At 43.8% G+C, this 20850-nt stretch overlaps 1 protein-coding gene across 15 annotated transcripts in view; it reads right to left on the bottom strand.

Moving 5' to 3' along the window:
- Window positions 1-20850, bottom strand: part of NRG1 (neuregulin 1) — a 513412-nt gene that overhangs the window by 181309 nt on the left and 311253 nt on the right. The window contains exon 1 of one of the 15 annotated variants that reach the window (XM_081176450.1): window positions 6777-7321. The exons of 13 other annotated variants lie outside the window; for them this stretch is intronic. In XM_081176450.1, coding sequence (XP_081032576.1) covers window positions 6777-6927 — 151 coding nt within the window. In that variant the 5' untranslated portion in view covers window positions 6928-7321. Of the gene's footprint in view, window positions 1-6776; window positions 7322-20850 lie in introns of those variants that run through there. One more of the 15 variants, XM_081176433.1, reaches the window with a different exon arrangement.

The following is a 20850-nucleotide window of genomic DNA, read 5'->3' as shown; positions in this document are numbered from 1 at the left end:
CACACACATTCCAACAGCCCCTCTCACATGATATATTTCCAGAATGCCTGAAGAGATTTAAGAATTTGAGATGACAAATGAAATCTCTGCTTACCTGAATATCCTGGGATATATGTGTTTTCAGTAATTCCTATAACTCTTGGCAGAATCAAAGGTATGTCACCTCCCCACAACTATTACATTTCATCTTGGGGAGAGAGCCAGGAATCTCATGGAAACAACTGGCAAGAGGAATACAGAAGATGATGGCTACAATTTTAAGGAAATCCTCTAAGCACAGAAGGACAGGACAAGCGAAAAGAAAAGAGGACTTGCATGCTAACTAGGAATGGCTGTGGCCCAAGAAAGGCCATGTGTGCATCAAGTTCCCTTTTTTCTGATAGAACATATCCCCTCCCATTTAGTAGTACTGTGAAGTCCTTGTAACATTTACATGAGTGGGAGGTGAGGGTCTTGGGTCAAAAAAGGGAGAAAAATATTCTTATGCATGTGCGGAGTGCTTTGTGGATGCATAAATGGATTGTCTGGATTACAGCATCTATCAAACACATTATATGGCCAGATGGATACAACAGGTATACAACTTCAAATGCAATGTTTTCAAAGTATTCTTTCATACTAGCATAGTCTGCTCTTTCACCTGCTATGTCAGATTTCCCCTCTTCAGTTTTATTGGAATATCAGGCAGTGCCATTAGAGTGTCATATTTAATGATACTTAATCTTTCCCTCTTCCTCAAAAGGAAAGAAATATGTTTATAGTTAAAACAGGCATAGGCTTTTGGTGTTTGTTTTTTTTAATACTAAGTTTAGCGTTTGAGTACACTTGACCATGCTAGTATATAAAACTGAGCACATGATGCAACTTGGCACAAGTCATTAGCTTTCAGTTGCTTAGAAAAGTATTTAATTCTTTTGTATTTTGAATGGGTGTGATGCTGTGAACTATGTACATATGTGATGCCCTACTTAGTTCTGGAAGACAGCAAAAGCACAGCTGTATTCAGGGATAACTAGATGAGTTTGTTAGTCTCTTTTGCTTACATGAACTTATAATGCTCCCTTATTTATATAAATGAAAATGTGTGTGTACCAACACTAGCCTCTGTGGTTAGGTGCATCTGTAAAGCCTATGTACATTGTTTAGAAATATTGTAGCTGCAGATCAATCAAAATTACGTGTCAAAAGAGAGACAAGTCTCCTTCCTCCTTGAACACTCAACAAACCTTTCAAAACATTATCTGATAATGTTCTAGGACCACTTTATGGCTAAGCTTGCATGCACCAAACCATCTGAGCATACCATGTCAAAGATGAATAACTACAAGCGGACATCCACCTGCCTTCAGAACTATCAAGTTAAGATAGATCATCTTTTTGGGTAACATTAGCATTCAGATCTAAGGGACGTGGGTGGCGCTGTGGGTAAAACCTCAGCGCCTAGGACTTGCCGATCGTCAGGTCGGCGGTTCGAATCCCCGCGGCGGGGTGCGCTCCGTTGCTCGGTCCCAGCGCCTGCCAACCTAGCAGTTCGAAAGCACCCCCGGGTGCAAGTAGATAAATAGGGACCGCTTACTAGCGAGAAGGTAAACGGCATTTCCGTGTGCTGCGCTGGCTCGCCAGATGCAGCTTCAACACGCTGGCCACATGACCCGGAGGTGTCTCCGGACAGTGCTGGCCCCCGGCCTCTTGAGTGAGATGGGCGCACAACCCTAGAGTCGGACACGACTGGCCCGTACGGGCAGGGGTACCTTTACCTTTACCTAGCATTCAGATCAATTTGGAGTGATGTCCCAATACAAATTATCCTATTCTCAAACTATTGCACTGCCTTCTAGCTTCAACGTATCTAACTTGAACTGTTTATCTGTGGCTAACAAAGGTTTTATAAGCATTGTCAAGAATTTACAGCTTGTTTGTTGTTCTTTTGCAGAAACAGCAAGGGTTTAGAACTGCCTCATTTGTTTCTTGCACGCTATTGACCTCAAACCAACACTAAAATCAGGACTTACTTCCAAATGATGGATTTAGAATGGAGGCTTAAATCTGAGTTATTAACTTTTTTCAGATTGATAAAATTGCTGAATTTTTCTATTGTCTGATTAATCTTAATTGCGTATCTTTTTTAGTTTTAAAGGTTTTTACACTGTGATTTTCAACCTTCTGAAGATAAGTAGTTGCATTCCTTGTATAATGGTCCCTCCTTCCATACATACAATACTGTATCCTATTCTAATAACCCACTCTATTTTCTTAATGGTTAATTCTCCATTGCACTTCTTAAAAACACAGAGTATATATAAACTGCTGTTCTAAATAAGCTTGCTTATTTCAGAACTTTATTTCCATAGATTTAATTACTTAGCAGCAGTATCTGTTGCCATCACCTGAAAATGATATCATGAAACGTAAGAAGAATAAAAAATACTATCTGAAAATATTTTCAGCTTACAACTTAAAAGCTGCTTAAGGCAAAAGAGTGACATCTCTCCTGCCTCTGCTTAATATAAAGAAGTATTTAGTAACATACTGTTTCCTCAAAACAAACAAGATTATAGGTGTATATTAGGTTCAGGATCAAATCTACTTGTCCCCATGGATTTGCTTACCGCCTAGTACAATGGCATATTGGCTTTTGCAATGTTGGCATTATTATATTAACACAGTTTGAGAAAACAACAGGGGAGGGCAGTATTTTACAACATTATCTTGCAAAGCTGCTCCTAAACAGAAAATTCCATTAAAAAGTGGTCCTTATCTAGAAGTGTTCCCCAAGGTCCTCTATAGCGACTGTCTATTGGCATAATATTTACATATTCTTACTGGCATTAATATAAACAGCTTGGTCCTACTGGCAGTCCGTCTTGAAACACCTCAAAATGCACTGAAGTCTACCAATTTAGGATTTGCATTAAACAGAGTGCAACAAAACCCACCCACACACACACACCCACACACACACACACACACACACACACACACACACACACACATATCTCCCCTTCATTATTTGACAAGAAAGTGCCAGCTCAAAGTTGTTCAGTGATGAGTGTTGGAGACATGAACCTACCTGGCCATGCTACTAAAGATTAACACCAATACATAAGCAAGAAGTAGGGTTGCACTGCTTAGACCAGAGTGGTCCAAGTTTTCATATCAAGTGGGCTGCAAGAGTACTTTGACACGGAACCCACCAGCTGCACACTGCCTTGTAACGTGGGGAGGGGGCGAGTGAGGCCAACACTGGACACCCCCCCCCCCCAGCCCTTTCACCTCCTTCCCAAAGCAAGGTGCTAGGCTTGGGGAAGGAAATGCAAGGCTCCTTGCAGGGGCCTAGAGCGCTTCCGCCTCCTTCCCAAAGCTAGGAAAATGCTAACTAGGCTTTAAGGAGTCCACATGCCTCTTTCCCCAAGCCTAGTTCCCTGCTCACCTGACTTTGGGAAGGCAGCACAAGGGCTAGGAGGGAATTGTCAAATGTTGCCGAGGGCTGCCCCCCCCAAAAAGGCCATGTGTTGGACCACCCTGCCTTAGACCTTCCTCTAGGTGTTTCTGTGTCCAAGTGACTGAAGTGAGTAGTAGCTCTCTCCTAAACCAGCTTCTATACAATCTGGAACCTAAGCCATTGGGATTCCAGATCACATGGCAGTCTGTAGACACCAAAGTATCTCACTCCAGATGTTCAGCCTATTACACATACACCAGTGGGAGGGGCTACTCAGTAGAACCCGACTCTGTTTGTGCGTTGGTGTTAACCATAAGTTGAATGCCTAAAAAGGGGCTTGGATTTGTGAGCAGATCTATGAATTTCTAAATTAAAAGGCAGCTCCTTTTGCAGCTTTACTTTTTATCATTAAGTTTCCCCAGCCTTGTAAGTTGTAAAGCTTTGGAGCACAACAATTAAACAGTTTTTCATAGTGATACGGTTCCTAGCAAACTTCCAGTATGATGGAGATTGACATTGTGTGACTTTTAAACTCCATTGCTCTGGAAGCCACACCCCCCCCACAACAGACTTTTTAGGGGACTGGAGGGTGAAGGAGGGGTCAGATGAACTTCCTTAAGTTAACATATTTTGGAATCCACATCTGTGAACCTGAAAAAATTAAGAATAAACCCAATGAAAGGGCAAGTGCTGCTTTGGGCCTCAGGAAATACAATACACAAAATATAAAAATAGTATTTAGCATTTATATGCCACATTTCAAACGTTCAAAGTGCTTAACTTAAATCATTTCTGTCCTGCGTGATAGGTCCGTATTATCTCCATACTGTAAATGCAGGACTGAGGCTGAGAGAATATTGTTTCTCCAAGGCTACCAGGAGTTTGAGGTGAGATTTCAAACAAGGACTTCCCCGCTCACATGCTTAACTACCCCATCAGCTCTCTCTATCAGACTAATGCTACAATCCTGGGAGGAGTCTCACTGAACTCAAGGGAGCATGCTGCAAAATTATGTTGGAGTTATGACTTTTCAAGGTTTAAAGTCACACAGAAGTAAATTCAGTTGAGGATCACTTTACTGATTTTGTATCTCACTGGAAATGATGAAATGCACTTTGGCTGCAATCCTAAACACACTTGTTTGAAGTAAAAGCATTGAAATTAATGGGACTAACTTTCAAGTAAATGTTTCAGCCGGTTTCCTCCCCAGCGTTATTGTCTACTATGGTGTCAGTTGACTTGCGAGATACTATATTCTCACAAAACCATGTATTTTCTTGAATAAAAGACTGCTGAATCTCACCAGTGTTTTCAGTAGCACATTACAGGTGTTGTGGCAGCTAGAACTATTTCTGGAAGAGTCCCAGCAGTGTAGCATTTGCAGTGCTCTAGCCCAGTTTTTAATGCAAAATTTATATGCCACTAGCAAAGTATTTATGGATATAATGGGTATAAGAGAGGCAGTGTTGGTGGTTTTTGATGTATCAGTTCTTAAGAATGACCAGTCTCCTCTTGTTCCACATTTATCCAGTTATTAAGAGTCCAAACTTTAACCAAAATCATGCATTGATATGGCAAAATCCACTTTGTGCCCTCAGCAACTGGAGTAACACAGCACATGCATACAATCCACGCCTTTCTGTAACTCTGTGCTAATTAAATTGGAGCTGCTACCTGTGGCTCTGCATGTGTAATCAGAGACTCTTCCTACTTCATCCAGAGAAATATATAAAAACTGGAGAAAAGTCAAGAGTGGCGTAGTAGAAGCTGTTGAATATGGAAGGCATGAGTCAAAAGATGGGATCATGCTAGGTCATACTCAAAGTAGACCAGCTGAAATCAATGGACCTAAGAGTCACGACCTAATCGGTCCAGTATACCTGAAGGAGCATCTCCACCTCCATCGTTCTACCCGGACACTGAGGTCCAGCACCAAGGGCCTTCTGGCGGTTCCCTCACTGCGAGAAGCCAAGTTACAGGGAACCAGGCAGAGGGCCTTCTCGGTAGTGGCACCCTCCCTGTGGAACGCCCTCCCACCAGATGTCAAAGAGAACAACAACTACCAGACTTTTAGAAGACATCTGAAGGCAGCCCTGTTTAGGGAAGCTTTTAATGTTTGATGTATCACAGTATTTTAATATTCTTTTGGAAGCCGCCCAGAGTGGCTGGGGAAACCCAGCCAGATGGGCGGGATATAAATAATAAATTATTATTATTATTATTATTATTATTATTATTATTATTATTATTATTATTAATCAAATGAAGTAACTGGACTTGTTAGTCCATTAATTTCAAAGGGTCTCCTCCGTATATGATTTAGGCAGATCCCACATTGAGTTATGCTGCACAGGTAAGCCTGGCCAAGTCACCATCTTCCTCATGGGGCTAAGGGAACAAAACGAGATCATCTGAAAGACGCTGCCCTGAACTCATAAAGGGAAAGGGCAGGTAAAAAATGTGATCGATTCATACTTTTATCACTTTGTGAATACAGAAGGGAGGCTAGAGCACATTATGGGATGATGGCAATGCATCCAGGTGAGGTAACTGTACAGGTGTTATGCACCAGATACCTGAAAGATGCTGAAGGGTAAGAATACGTTCCCTGGCTCCTTGTCCCTGTGTGGCGCAATCCTTAGGATGCGTAATCAAAAGTTCTGCTGGGTGCAACGTGGCTTGCTCCCTAGCGAGTTACTTTAGGGCTGGTGGCTTACAAGGTACGCAGGAAGGCTAGGCTGTGGGGGTGGGGAGAAGAGAACCAGACTTGTTCAGACATGATCCCTCAACCCAAGAGGAAAAGGAGTCGTATCAAAGGGTAAATACACATCGCCCCTTATCACAGCCGACCCCTTCCTAAGGGATCCGTACGGCAGCTCCCTAGAGCTACTCGCCTGCGTTTGTCCTGCCAAGCAGCGAGGATAACCTCGCGCGCCTGGTTTCCTTCGCCACCTGGACGGGCACCTGACTTAGGCGCGCAGCTGCAGGCGGACTTGAGGAACCGATATCTCCACAGACCCAACCATGTTGGTAGAAAGGAATAGGCCGAAGGAGAGCGTGGGGCGCTCACGGGGCGGGGGGGGGGAGCACTGGGTTCCCCCAAAAGTTGGGAGCAGAAGCTCTCTCGCCTCCTTTCCCCCCAGAGGGGCTTGTGGAGTTGGAAGGAGAAAGTTTTTTGGGGGGGGCCGGGGGGAGAGATAGAAAGTTAACGTGCGGCTGACCCCTCAGAGCCCCCCCCGGACAGAGCAGTTACCCCTCGCCGCCGCCACCTGTGTGCTCAACCCCAGCCCAGGTACTTTCACCTCTCCTTCTCTCGCCTCCATGGAAGACGTACCTGGCCCGCTTTCCTCGCGCGCGGCGCCTCTCCGGCCGGCGCCCCCTCCTCTGCCCTTGCCTCTCCGCTTCTTCGGGGGACCCTCGAGCGGCGGCGAGGCGGAGGCGGCCCCGCGCTCCTTCCCCGCTGCCCGGCGGCGCGACTCGCTCATGTCCAGCGCTGCTGCCGCTGCGCCTTCGCAACCTTCGCTGGCCTCTGGCAACGGCGCGCGGACGGAGCGAGCGATCCTCCAGTCGAGAGCGGCGGGGCAAAGGGAGAAGAAGTTTCCTCTCTCGGCTCTTCTCCGCTTGGGCTTCGGGGGTGGCTGAGTCCCCCGCGCTTTCCTCCGCTCCTCTTTGCGCACCCGCAGCTGCCTCGGCGGCTCTCACTCTGCTGCCCTGGCTCCCATCCCTCGGACTGCTGTGAGAGAGGAAACTCGGCGCAAGGAGTTCTTGCTTGGTTTCAAACTCTGCCCCCCCCTCCGCGTTTTGGGTTTTTCTTTTTTGGAGGGGGAGCGAGGGAGTGAAAAGGAGGAAGGAAAAGTTGCGTGGGGGGGGGATTCCTTTCTGCCCGCCCCAGGCACCCACACGCACGCAAGCAAGCAAGCAGGCAAGCAAGCACCGCTTGCCGGGGACAGGAGGAGCCTCGTCCAGCCCCTGGGGGCAAGGAGGGTGTGGGAATGTGGGCGGGCGGGCGGGCGGGGAGGGGCGGCAGCGGCGGGCCGCTCTTCCCGAGGCAGGCAGAGCCCGGCAGAGGTCGCCTCAGCTGCGCCTGGAAAGCGACGCCGGGCTGGGCTTGACGTGAAACGCGCTCCGGCTGGTGCCGAGGGAAACACCTTGTGGTTTCAGTTGCAGCTGGATAAGGCAGTTCTTAAACCAGTGATGGGGGGGGGGCGCTGCTTCTTAGCCAGGGTGTCTTCTTCTCTTCCTACCCCCCACAAAAAAAACCACTCTGAAGTAAACAAAAAACTAGTACAACCTAACAGGACACGGGCCTAGTTCTCTCCCCTCCCATACTAGACCCGTGTATTGGCTGTCACGTCAGAATGCAGGGGTCTCAGTGACTAAATAATAATAATTTATTATTTCTACCCCGCCCATCTGGCTGGGTCCCCCCAGCCACTCTGGGTGGCTTCCGACAAAACACTAAAATACAATAACCTATTAAAAATTAAAAGCTTCCCTAAACAGGGCTGCCTTTAGATGTCTTCTAAAAGTTTGATTTTTCTCTGGTGGGAGGGCGTTCCACAGGGCAGGCGCCACTACCGAGAAGGCCCTCTGCCTGGTTCCCTGTAACTTGGCTTTTCGCAGTGAGGGAACCGCCAGAAGGCCCTCGGCGCTGGACCTCAGTGTCCGAGCAGAACGATGGAGGTGGAGCTGCTCCTTCAGGTATACTGGACCGAGGCCATTTACGGCTTTAAATGCTTCTCCATTTGAAATAAAATATTCCCATTGGGTAGTGCTAGAGAAATTGAATCAAAGGCAGCCTTCAAATCAATGAAGGCTGCCTATAAGACCCCACAGGTTTTCTTGGCGTATTTGTCAGTAAGATATGCTAAGACAAAACAGTGATCTATGGTAGATCTGCCTTGCCTAAATCCAGCTTGCTCCTCTGCCAAGATGGCCTCAGTGTCCATCCAACTAATTAATTTGATATAGAGGTGTTTTGCATATAATTTGCTAGGTATAGGTAAAAGACTAATAGGTCGTTAACTCGCCGGTCTGATGTGGGGCCCTTTTTATAAATTGGGATGATTATCGCCTCAGCCCACCCTTCGGAAAATAGGCCTGTTGAATCAATGTGGGAGAATATTGTTGCCAATAGGGGGGCCCACCACCTAATGTTGGTCTTCAGAAGTTCTGCGGGAATATAATCTATGCCAGGGGCCTTGTTGTTCTTTAGCTGGTATTGCTAGAGAGATGGGTGTGAGGATGGCCACTGTCACTTAGCTTTCTATGCCCTTCGTCCCCTCCCAATAAAATATTTGAGGGGGCTGCCCCTCCCCACAAGTTGATAGGCACTGCCATTCAAATGGTGTGCGAGCACAACATCGTGCGATCGATTATGTAGGGCGGGACTTAACTGCCCTCCCTCCCAATAGTTTATTTAAGTTGGCACCCCTGCCCGGCACAAATGTTTCCCCAGGGGTAAGTGGGAAAGTGTTGGTATAATAGCGGACCTGGAAAGGGTTTGAACACTCTCTGCTTGCACAGTAGAGCTGTCCAGTTCTCTTCTCTGCCCTTGACCAAAATTTAAAGACAGAGAAGGGTTGTTTCATCTAGTCTGGTCTTTTATGGGAAATCTTAAGAGGCCTAACTGGATCAGGCCAGAAGACCTGCACCTACTATTGCCTTTTGGCTAAGGCAGCAATTCACATGATTTTATTTAGAACAAGCTTCAATCAGTAAACAGAATCAGAGTAACAATATTACACTTCCCAGTGTAAACTGGAGATTTTTGTGAGCTGTGAATCAGATAATGCTTTTGTTTCAAAGTTCACCTTCTTAACCCACAAGCTCCCTTGGTGGACTACTATATCGTGCAAGGTTCCCTATGTGAGGATTGCTATGTGAGGATAGCAATACTGAGCAACAGGGTTATTGTAGGGCACATTGTAGTACTTAGAAAAACTTATTCATATGCTTGTGTTGATCTAAACACAGCATCATCTTCTCTCATCCTTTATCTTTCCCCAGCATGGAAATTTCCATGCATTTAGTAGAATTTCCTTTCCCCACCCGAACACACACTCTCTTTCATAAAATTGTGCCAATTTTGTGGGTGTTACAGGGGAGCAAGGGAGCTTTAGAACCTGTGGATCAACAGTCATGCTTAATAAAGTCTCCAGAAGGCACCGTTTTGTGACATCATGGATCCCAGCTGAGGTTTCTTTGGGCATACTGGGGTGGGGGCAGAAAAGTTTTGCCCCCCCCCTGTGGATTTCATCCTGGACCAAAATAGGGATACTTATGGTACTTCCTGTCTCTAGAATTTCAGCTTTAAAGTGCAATCCTATTAATGATGCATCTGGGTGTACACCTTTATTGATGACAGAATTGCTCCAACAAGTATAACTGTTTCATATGTTTTGATGTTCTCACAGTAACCTACAGGTACCTACGCAACTGCAAGGTGTTTAATAAGTCCTTTCCACAGCTCCTGTTCCATTTCGAATTCCTAACCACCGAAAGCTAGCTTTTCTCTGTATTCCCCCCCCTCCTCGACACATCAATTTCAGCACACATTACTGGGGATTGAGGAGGAGGGAACTGTCCCCTGCAGCAAAGTGATCTCTGTCGTTTTCTATTGTATTAGGGTGGTATATCACTTGCTGTGTCCAAAACAGGCTTCCTCAGCCTTGGCCCTCCAGATGTTTTGAGACTACAGTTCCCATCATCCCTGACCACTGGTCCTGCTAGCTAGGGATTATGGGAGTTGTAGGCCAAAAACATCTGGAGGGCCAAGGTTGAGGAAGCCTGGTCTAACATGAATAAAGCACAGGAGAAAAAAAAAGTCTTCTTTTTGGTAAAATACCATACTCTGAAAAGATTCTGAGCCTCATTCATAGAACCATCCTATTGATTAGCATTATTTATAAAACCGTCCTATACAGAGCTGCTTCATGGATCAATCTATCCCAGTACAGTGGTACCTCGAATTAAGAACTTAATTCATTCTGGAGGTCCATTCTTAACCTGAAACTGTTCTTAACCTGAAGCACCACTTTAGCTAATGGGGCCTCCTGCTACCCCACTGCACGATTTCTGTTCTCATCCTGAAGCAAAGTTCTTAACCCGAGGTACTATTTCTGGGTTAGTGGAGTCTGTAACCTAAAGCATATGTAACCCGAGGTACCACTGTAATTTAATTTAATGTATTTATTAAATTTGCATAGCTGCCCATTATTACTATTCTCTAGCTGGCTTTAAAAAGCCCACAACCATACTATTTACAACTACAAAATAAAACACTTAAAAACAACTACAATCAATAAAAAATATTAGCACAAAACTTTGGGTGAGATAGAATAAAAGTAGTAGCACCAACTACTACCTAAGGCTATGCTGCATGGAAACTAGATGTGAGTCAGGATATTTCTGATCAGGAAATTAGGATTTGTTTGTTATAAAAGCTGATTGGCTGGTTGTGTTCTGGTGTGTGTGAACAGGCTTGAGGCTGCGGTGCTGGGGGTGGGTTAATATTTTCTTCCCATGCTGTTTTCCTGATTAGCCCCCATCACCTGAAGCCCCACAGGCTAGCAGAAACTATATAGGATCTACACAGGTAGATCCTGATCATGCATCCCACAAATTGGGTTAGATCCAGAGCTCTGTATAAGAAAGACATTTGTTTAGTTCACATGTAAATATTTGCAGGGCCGCACTCCAAGGTCTCAAAAAAGCAAGTTCTCCCATGTTAGCATGAGCTGTTTCTGTTAGGTGCAACAGATTTAATCTTGCTACACATCTTATGAACCAGGCTATATGTTGGTAGTTGAAAGAGATTCTGTACCCCACTTGTTTGTATTGTGTTAGTGTATTATCCGATTAAAGTACAGTTTTTGTGAACATTAGCAATTATAGAAGAATCATGTGGAAAGCGAGCAATACCATTCTTAGGTGGACATGCAAAATATCTACTCATCTGGTGCCACAATCACAGGTTTAATAGTATTTCAGTGTTTATTTACTTATTTACTCAATTTATTAGCCACCATGCATTCATTAAGACCCCAGGGCAGCAGTTAATAAAATTAATACAATAAATACAATAACCACATAACCAGTACTAAAAATTAAAATGCAAGTTCATAAAACAAACGCAACAATGCACAAGACTCATGAGTAACATCAAGGATTTGAGCAGAGATCTGTCTCAAGGCTTCATTGAAAACTATCTAATGAGGAAGCCAATCACACCTCCTTTCATAACCAGGGTGCCACCATCAAGAAGGCCCTGCAATACATTATAAACACACAAACACATGCACACTACTCTTCATTCATCAACAGGACCACTAGCAGGACTCTCTCAGCATATCACCAGGCTTGATGTGGCAAGGAGAGTCACTCCAAGTATTTGGACCCCAAGTCGTTTGATTTGGGTCCGAGAGCATATTGGCAGCCAGTAGCTGAAAAGACTGCAACTATGGCAGTTTACATACTTTTAGCAGTGATCTGACATCACTGCTGTCTCTTTTCAAGTTTTGTTTCATCTCCTAGTTGGGTAAATAAACAGTGAAAAGAAAGCCGCAGCACCCTTTAGAAAGGGAAGGTAGTGGACTGGCTTCTAAGAGAATAAAATCTTGATATCAGTACAAGTTCTTCGACACCTTAATCTGATTAACTTCAAGTGATTTCAGAAAAGAAGTGACCAGTATTGCATGGATATTGTATGTTCCTTGTTGTCATAAGAACAGTAATGATGTCAGCATCTTCAGATTTTTCAGAAAATTCCTGAACTAGGAGTGATGCATGCTTTAACATGGAACTTCATTTGCATTTACAATCAAGTGTTGTTTTTTTAATCAAGATGTGTAAGAAGGTAGACTGACTTTATCTTTTAGTACTTGGACTCGTGTTTCTTGTACTTTTCACACATAGGACACGTAGAGTGCGTGTGTCTTAAGATTAATAGATGAACTGGATTCTAGTTCATGGAAGTTTATGCCATACAAATTTGTTGATCTTTAAGGTGACATAGGGCTTAGTTGTTTTTGTTGTAGCAGACTAACCCAGTTACCTATCTAGAAAGAAATATACTGTATTTTTCCGTGTATAAGACGCCCCCATGTATAATACGATCCCTTTTTTAAAAAAAATCCAAAATTAAGAAATTAAGTTGTTTAGCTTTTTTGGGGTGGAGGAGGTCACTTCTGCCAATCGCTCACCCACCTGCCCCTGCCAATCGCTTGCCACAGCCACTGCAGATCGCACACCTTGCCGCAGCCGCCAATTGTCTGTCCGCCTTGCCACATCCACCAATTGCCTGCCCAACTGCTACAGTCACAACCAATCACCAGTAGGTCTTGCTGCAGCCACCAACAGCTCACCCGCCTACTTGCTGCAGCTGCCAATCGCCTGCCCGCCTTGCCACATCCACCAATTGCCTGCCCAACTGCTACAGTCGCAGCCAATCACCAGCAGGTCTTGCTGCAGCCACCAATCACCCGCCCCATCGCCGCTGCCAATCTCCTGCTTGCTGCCGCCATTAATTGCATGTCCCCCCTCTGCATTCACTATCCATGTATAAGATGACACCCAATTTTTGCCTTTTTTAAAAGCAAAAAGCATCGTCTTACACATGGAAAAATACGATATATGTATACTCTTTTAACTAGCCCACAAAGCAATAGCCAGACATCTGCTTTGCCAGATACATAGATTAGTTATGCATCACTGTATCCTGCTCTCTCTTCTACCCAGTCATTTAGAATTCGAAGATAAGACTGTGCTTTCTGGGTAATGATGATGCTTCTGGGATTTCCGTGTACCTGTCAGTCATTGCATCAGGGTATCCTGGTTCATCCTTACTGTCTCACACAGGATGATGTCAGATCCCTATTTTGGCAGAGAGAAGGGAGTATCAGTGCTCATTTAATCTGTTGTTCTCCACATTCAGAGTGTACCAAATGGTGTATACACCAACATAGTTTATTTTTTCAAGGCTTGCCCCTTTCATAGTCGTAGGACATCAGAGTGTCCTGACTCACAGTCTGATAATCACTCATTTCGGTAATGTGACCTATAACATTTGGGTAATGTAAACAAGTTGTGCGAACTTGCTATTAGCAGAAGAGCGGTCTAAAATAAGTTAGCAGAGCAGCTTTTATTTTGAAGCTATAACAATGGTATTCCATTTCTGATCCTACATAAAATACATGATTTCTTAAATTTAATAATGTTCCTACTCCTGAACATTTTTGAAGATAACGTGCCTTAAAGGTAAAGGTAAAGGTACCCCTGCCCATACGGGCCAGTCTTGACAGACTCTAGGGTTGTGCGCTCATCTCACTCTATAGGCTGGGAGCCAGCGCTGTCCGCAGACACTTCCGGGTCACGTGGCCAGCGTGACAAGCTGCATCTGGTGAGCCAGCGCAGCACACGGAACGCCGTTTACCTTCCCGCTGGTAAGCGGTCCCTATTTATCTACTTGCACCCGGGGGTGCTTTCGAACTGCTAGGTTGGCAGGCGCTGGGACCGAACGATGGGAGCGCACCCCGCCGCAGGGATTCGAACCGCCGACCATGCGATCGGCAAGTCCTAGGCGCTGAGGTTTTACCCACAGCGCCACCTGCGTCCCATATAACATGCCTTATGTTGGACTAAATATACATAGGATTGCACTGTCAGATAATCAGGATGCTAAGAGGCAACATGATATAGGTAAAGTACCCCTGGATGTTTAGGTCCAGTCAAAGGCGACTATAGAGTTGCGGCACTCATCTTGCTTTCAGGCTGAGGGAGCTGGCATTTGTCCACAGACAGCTTTCTGGGTCATGTGGCCAGCATGACTAAAATGCTTCTGGCTCAATGGGACACCATGATGGAAACCAGAGCGCATGGAAATTTCCTGCCGCAGCTGTAGCTTTTTATCTACTTGCACTGGAGTGCTTTTGAACTGCTAGGTTGGCAGGAGCTGGGACAGAGCAACAGGAGCTCACCCCAATCGCAGGGATTTGAACTGCCGACCTTCCGATAGGCAAGCCCAAGAGGCTCAGTGGTTTAGACATTTGAGATAATTCTGAGCTACCTTCCGGATAAGATCCTGGTTTGTAGTGCAACAGAAGTTTCCTGATTTTGACGTAACAGAAAAGTGGTGCTGTAGACTGAATTGGGGCAGAAAAGGTGGTCATTTTTCTACACTCTGGCAACTGCCGACTACCATTTGTTTTTAAAAGACTAACAAAATATTCAACCTATTTGCAAGTTTGATAAGGTGGTCTCATGGAGAGAAAAAAAGAATAATCAGAGTTACATTAGATGCCATTGCATTTTTCAAGTAAAGAAGGTTAAAACCCTCAAATTAGCTTAGCTGATATTTTACCTTTATATTAATCAACAGTTGCTGAACACCAAAGAAACTTTATTACCTTTAATTAGCAGTACTGTATCTCACTATGGTAACCAATAGCGGAATTATTATTATTTACAGTATGATGAGAAAAAAGAAAGCAGTCGCAAAAATTGAATCCATCAAATTGGAAGCTATCCTGTGAATTCAATTCATATGTTAGTATCTCATGCAACAAGGAACAGGGGATATGGCTGCAGAATGCTTTAAAAGAGAAACAAATTATGACATAAGACTCAGTTCTGCAATCTTCAGTGCTTTCATGTTGTGTTTGAATTCCTGGCGCATAATACTGTGACATCATTTCCTGAGCTATCAAAATGCAGAATCATCTAAGGAACAGAAAACAAATTGGAGCTTAAGTAATATTTGCAGAGCGGGGGCACTGGGAAAGGGGATTTATATTATGAGATGTAATATCTCTCTATTTCCTTAAGAGGTCAGTGCTCAGTAAGCAGCAAATAGTTTGGCTGAATGTGTGCCTTTATAAATATAATTCTAAAACAGATGTGAAGATTTTCATAGTTAAATTTTTCCACAAGTTTGATTTTTTTCTCTACACAGGAGGGTTAAAAGAGATTGTTTCTTTTCGAAACAATCAGAAATGCTCAGTTCACTGCTGCTTAAAATGATGAAATTGCCCATCATTAGCAAGACACAGAAGTGTATATTTCAAGGATCATTTGAGTGTTAAGATTTCCTTCATGAACTACCCTGACAAAGACACATTGCATTGCCCAAAATGATTGCCATCACAGAGCCAACCAACAATCAAAGGGCTGGTTTCGTCACCTACTTTCACCCCTACAGGTGAATAGAAATCATTCATTCATATGGGATATTGTACAGTAAAAGTGTGCAGTTGGCAATATCATTGGGGCAAAGGCTAAACCTGTTCACTGCCTCTGCTGTCTTCAGATACCAAGATACATTCTACATTCTGTTTGTTGGTAATGCTAGAATGAGGGAATGTTAGGTACTGAATTTTATATATATTTAGATAATAATTTATGAATGAAATCACATTACCAGCTAGTTCAAATAAAGTGAAATATATCTTTGGTCATTCGAAAAACGTGCTTGATCCTGGAAAGGGGTGATTGCATTTATCAAATACATTAATAACTGGTTGTTGTATTATTAAGCTAAGGCACATGCAATTGTGTGGTCCAATGTACTTCTGTCTCTTTAAAACTGCAAAGCCCCATTGAATTCAATGGGATATACTTCCAACTGAACATACACAGATCTGAGCCTCTCCAGAACTTTGATGGAAGACTTCTTCAGTTAATGGGGTGGTATCTAATGTCCTAAGACTTGCAGTAGCAGAATGGAACTTCCCCCTTCCTTTCCCCTGCAGCCCCCCCCCCCCGGCACCCTTGAAATAAGCTCCAGGGAGTTGGGGGGTCATCCCGAGAAGATGGGGGAAGAGGAGGAAATAGAAGCGTTGTTGCACCAGTGGAGCTTCACTGACACTGCTTTAGATATTGCCAATATTTTTAGCACCGGGCAATTAGCAATTTGTAAATGTTGAAACACTGTGGTGAGGATTTTTCTTATTGCAATCACCATTTTGCAGAAGAGTATTCACTTACCTGTACAGCTGCTTGTTCACACTACACATGGCTGATAACAGAAGTCATGAGCTTTGTGTTATGTAACTATCTCCACAAGCAAGAGGGAGCATGTAGTTAGGACAATGTTGATTATATTTTTCATCATTCATTGTTGTTGGTCAGTTCTTCTGAGTTCATATTCCAATTCAGTATTTTTTCCATGTACTGATTTTGTAAATCCTTATATCATACTGATCATATTGCACTCTCTCCGTGTGCATAATAGGTATGCATATACATATGTTTTATTCTGCTTGGGTTTCACACCCAAAACTGTATGACTTGTTCTTTATAGATGAACTTTATAGATATTTGTCTCTCATTTTTTTGGCATCTAGATTGAAGTCCAGGATGATTTTATTCTTTATTCTTTCCATCAGGTTATCATGTATCTCTCTATGTTGGGATTGTAAGCCAACATGGACATAGCTAATATAGTAAGGTAACGGGACCCCTGACCATTAGGTCCAGTCGTGGCCAACTCTGGGGTTGCGGTGCTCATCTCGCTTTATTGGCCGAGGGAGCCGGCGTACAGCTTCCGGGTCATGTGGCCAGCATGACTAAGCCGCTTCTGGCGAAACAGAGCAGCGCACGGAAATGCTGTTTACCTTCCCGCTGGAGCAGTACCTATTGATCTACTTGCACTTTGAGGTGCTTTCGAACTACTAGGTTGGCAGGAGCTGGGACCGAGCAACGGGAGCTCACCCCGTCATGGGGATTTGAACCGCCGATCTTCTGATCAGCAAGTCCTAGGCTCTGTGGTTTAACCCACAGCGCCACCCGTGTCCCTTCATAGCTAATATGAAAAGAGTCAAATTTACCAAATTTATTTTGCTTTACAATCCCAACCTGGTACAAAAAGGATGGTGGTGTGGGGAACACTCATGTTTATATCCACATCATGTGGTGTATCTGTCAAGGATTGATTGATGAGAAGTTGAGGGTCTGGCCAGAAGAAAACAGTATTTTTGTATCTAAGCTCCGTGTTTTCCCAGCAATTAAACATTTCCAAGCTTAATAAAAATCTTTTGCACCTACTCAGCTGAATCAGTCTAAAAGTGGCTTTTATTCTATTGACATTTATAAAGTTCCAGGTTATATAAAACATCTAAACACTGGTCCAAGGGAACATTGGGGTGTGTGTGTGGGGGGGGGCATTCAGGCTTTTAAGCTAGTGACTCGGCAGCAGTAATACTTGTGGCAGCGGCTGACGTTTTGTTAGCGTATTTTCTGCGGCGGTGGCAGACTTTTGAGCTGTTTGTATATCTGCTTTTGTATACACAAAGCGATGTGAAAGATCTAGCATCATCTGATTTATCACCAATTTTATGGACCCAATCTGCTAAAGTTCAGGAAGATGTCATCATGTGGGCAGAAAAGTTTTAATATTTATTATTTCTGAGCTCTCAAGGTCTTAAAACCAGTAACCACTAGTTATGTTAACAAGCAGGAAATGGCTACATCCCAGCAAGACACTTCATAAGAATTTCTGATCATGGAAGGGATTTATGGGGAACAATTTTCTGTGTTTTAAAGAGAGCGCTTGCCCTACCATGTTATAGTTAAACAAAGCTATCCAAAACAGTTGGATAAGCAATTATCTGGATGCATGAGAGTGCTAACCTTACACATCATATTGTGACATGGACCTATCGGGGATAATACAGTGCAGGACTTAGGTTTCGGGGGCTGGTGTTGTTGGACACACCTGCAAGGCCCATGGAGGGTTACTACCAATACTTGGGAACCTAATGCCCCTTGCTATTGAAACCTTCTCATTTGCATTGTCCAAGTGAGCGAACAGTGAGAGGTGCTTGCATCTGAGAGGCCCAGAGAAAGATACAAGAGAAAGTGCAATGGATGCAATGATAAAGAGAAGAAAATAGGTGCTCTCATGGAGGAGGGACACTGACATAACCTTTGCCATGGGTCCCTCAAAACCTGTAACTCTCACAAGTGTTCTACCCCAAAGAATCTCCATGTGTCGAGGCATATCTAACAGAATTATAGAATTGCAGAGTTGAGAGGGACCCAAGAGTCATATAGTCTAGCCCCCTGCGATGCAAGAATCCTGCCCACAGCCATAGCGCCCTCACCAAACTACAGTTCTCAAGATACTTTGGGGAAAGCCATGGCCATTAAATAGGTATAAATGTAGACATGACCTTTCAGTCAGGTTGAAAGAGTTTAAGGCCATATTCCCAAGGGTTTAAACGTTTTTAACTCTTTCTTGCCACAGCTAATAAAAAGTCCATGCGATGTTGTGCTGTGAGTTGGTTCACTTCCACAACCCTGCTGATGTGAGATAAGGACAAGGTGACACGTGGTACAATGACCCCACACCGTATGTTGCTTGCATTCAATGTGGTAAAGGAAAGAGACAAGAGATAATAGCAGCTGCATTTCTCTTTAAACATCTAATTTGGCCAGAAAAAAACCCTGTTATTTGAATCTTACTCAGTGCATGTTAACCTGCCCTGTGTGTTAAATGTGGAACACGCTGGATATTTTGACATTCTGTCTTTAAAAAAAACGACACAAGCCTCACAAGTGCAAATTTCCCACATGCTTCCTCAAAGCAGCAGCAGCAGCAACAACTATGTTTAAGAATGTATTTCAACAGGTTTACTACTTCTTCCTCTTTTGCAGTACAACTGAGTTGCCACAGAAGTTTCATACGGTAACTGAGCTATGCAAGCGTATGAGAATTGCCTGAGCTTCCCTCTGAATGGGAAATATGCTGTGTGGGGATATCATATTATTTCATGCCGTGAAATGGGGATTAAAGTGAAAGCTTACCCAGGAAACTACTCATGTGTTAAACTAAAGCCATAAAAGCTTGGTCATGACAACCCTCAAATAACCATTCTACGGAATTGCCATATATATATATGTATACACACACATATATTCACTCTCACACATTTTTTCACAGTTCAACACGTACTATGTATATTTGTGTAGCTTCTGCTTAATCTGAGCCTATAAGGCTATCTTTAAAATCCTGAAAATTGGAAAAGAAAAAAGGATTCAAGGGCTCATCTGAAATCACTCAGTTCATATATCACCAATTAACAATTGTTTGTAAGCAGGAGGGTGAGGGATAACAATGTATTTTTAATTGACCCAAGGGTGGGTGGGGTCAGTGGCATTAGCTGTGCTAACTGCCTCACAGGGAAAGGGGGTTTGAAATGTTTGCCTGTTTCTTGGGGTGAGAGACTGAGGTATATAGGCTCTGCTCCTGCCCAAGCTCCTGTTACAATTCACAGTGGGGGGGGGGGAAGAGTTCAAGAGCCATTTGCTTGTGCCTTTCTTGAGTCATGCCCAAGGTGCATGGAACAGATTGCTGTAGTGCCGGATTTACGTATAAGCTAAACAAGCTATAGCTTAGGGCCCCACTCTCTTGGGGGGCCCCAAAAAAATGTAAAGAGGGGAAAAAACTGGATGTACATTTCCAAAATATAAGATAAAAAACAAATAAAATAAAACCTACATACAGCAACAGTGTTTTGTGTTGTGTAGGCTCCTATGATGTCAGTAATGGAGCCCCCCTGCTAGCCTGCTCCCTAAAATATCACTGGTTTGCTCATTTCTATATATAGGGTGCCTACATTGTGCATGTGCAAATGGCTTTAGATACCTATTAGGTCCATAAATTACCATATAGCATATATTCAACACACAAAAGCAGTGACAATTTGTTGTTGACAAAGGACAGCTGGACATATAAAGGGCCCCATTACTTTCAGTAGCTTAGGGCCTCATCAAACCTGAATCCGGCCTTGGATTGCTGGGTTTGGACTTGGAGGATATGTTGATGACCTGATGGGAAGCTCCCAGGGCCTAAATTAATGCCTAATACAGTGGTACCTCTGGTTATGGACTTAATTCGTTCTGGAGGTGCGTTCTTAACCTGAAACTGTTCTTAACCTGAAGACCACTTTAGCTAATGGGGCCTCTCGCTGCTGCCGCCGTGCTATTTCTGTTCTCATCCTGAAGCAAAGTTCTTAACCCGAGGTAATATTTCTGGGTTAGCGGAGTCTGTAACCTGAAGTGTATGTAACCTGAAGCATATGTAACCTGAGGTACCACTGTACTGCCAGTTGCCCATTTACAGATGATGTAACGTAGTGTCTACATGGCTGAGTTACCGGTACACACAAAGTCTGGATGGCTCCAGTCTGAATCTTTCTCCTACTATTAACTCAGTAGGTGGTCATAGAAAAGTCTCTCTGTCAGCCTCGGTTTCCCAGTGTGCAATATGGGGGGTAATATAATACTGATCTATTTGATAGGGTTATAAGTATCACAACTAGGTAATGTATGCAAGAGGGCTTGAGCACTTGCAAAGTGCTATGCAAAATGTTACTACATTGCCTTTGTTAATATTAATGTTATTTTAATAT

This window comes from Podarcis bocagei, assembly GCF_964188305.1.
Source record: "Podarcis bocagei genome assembly, chromosome: 17".
In the NCBI taxonomy this organism is placed as follows: Eukaryota; Metazoa; Chordata; class Lepidosauria; order Squamata; family Lacertidae; genus Podarcis; species Podarcis bocagei.
The sequence above is the reverse complement of the archived record's forward strand: the minus strand, read 5'-3'. Positions and strand labels throughout refer to the sequence as shown.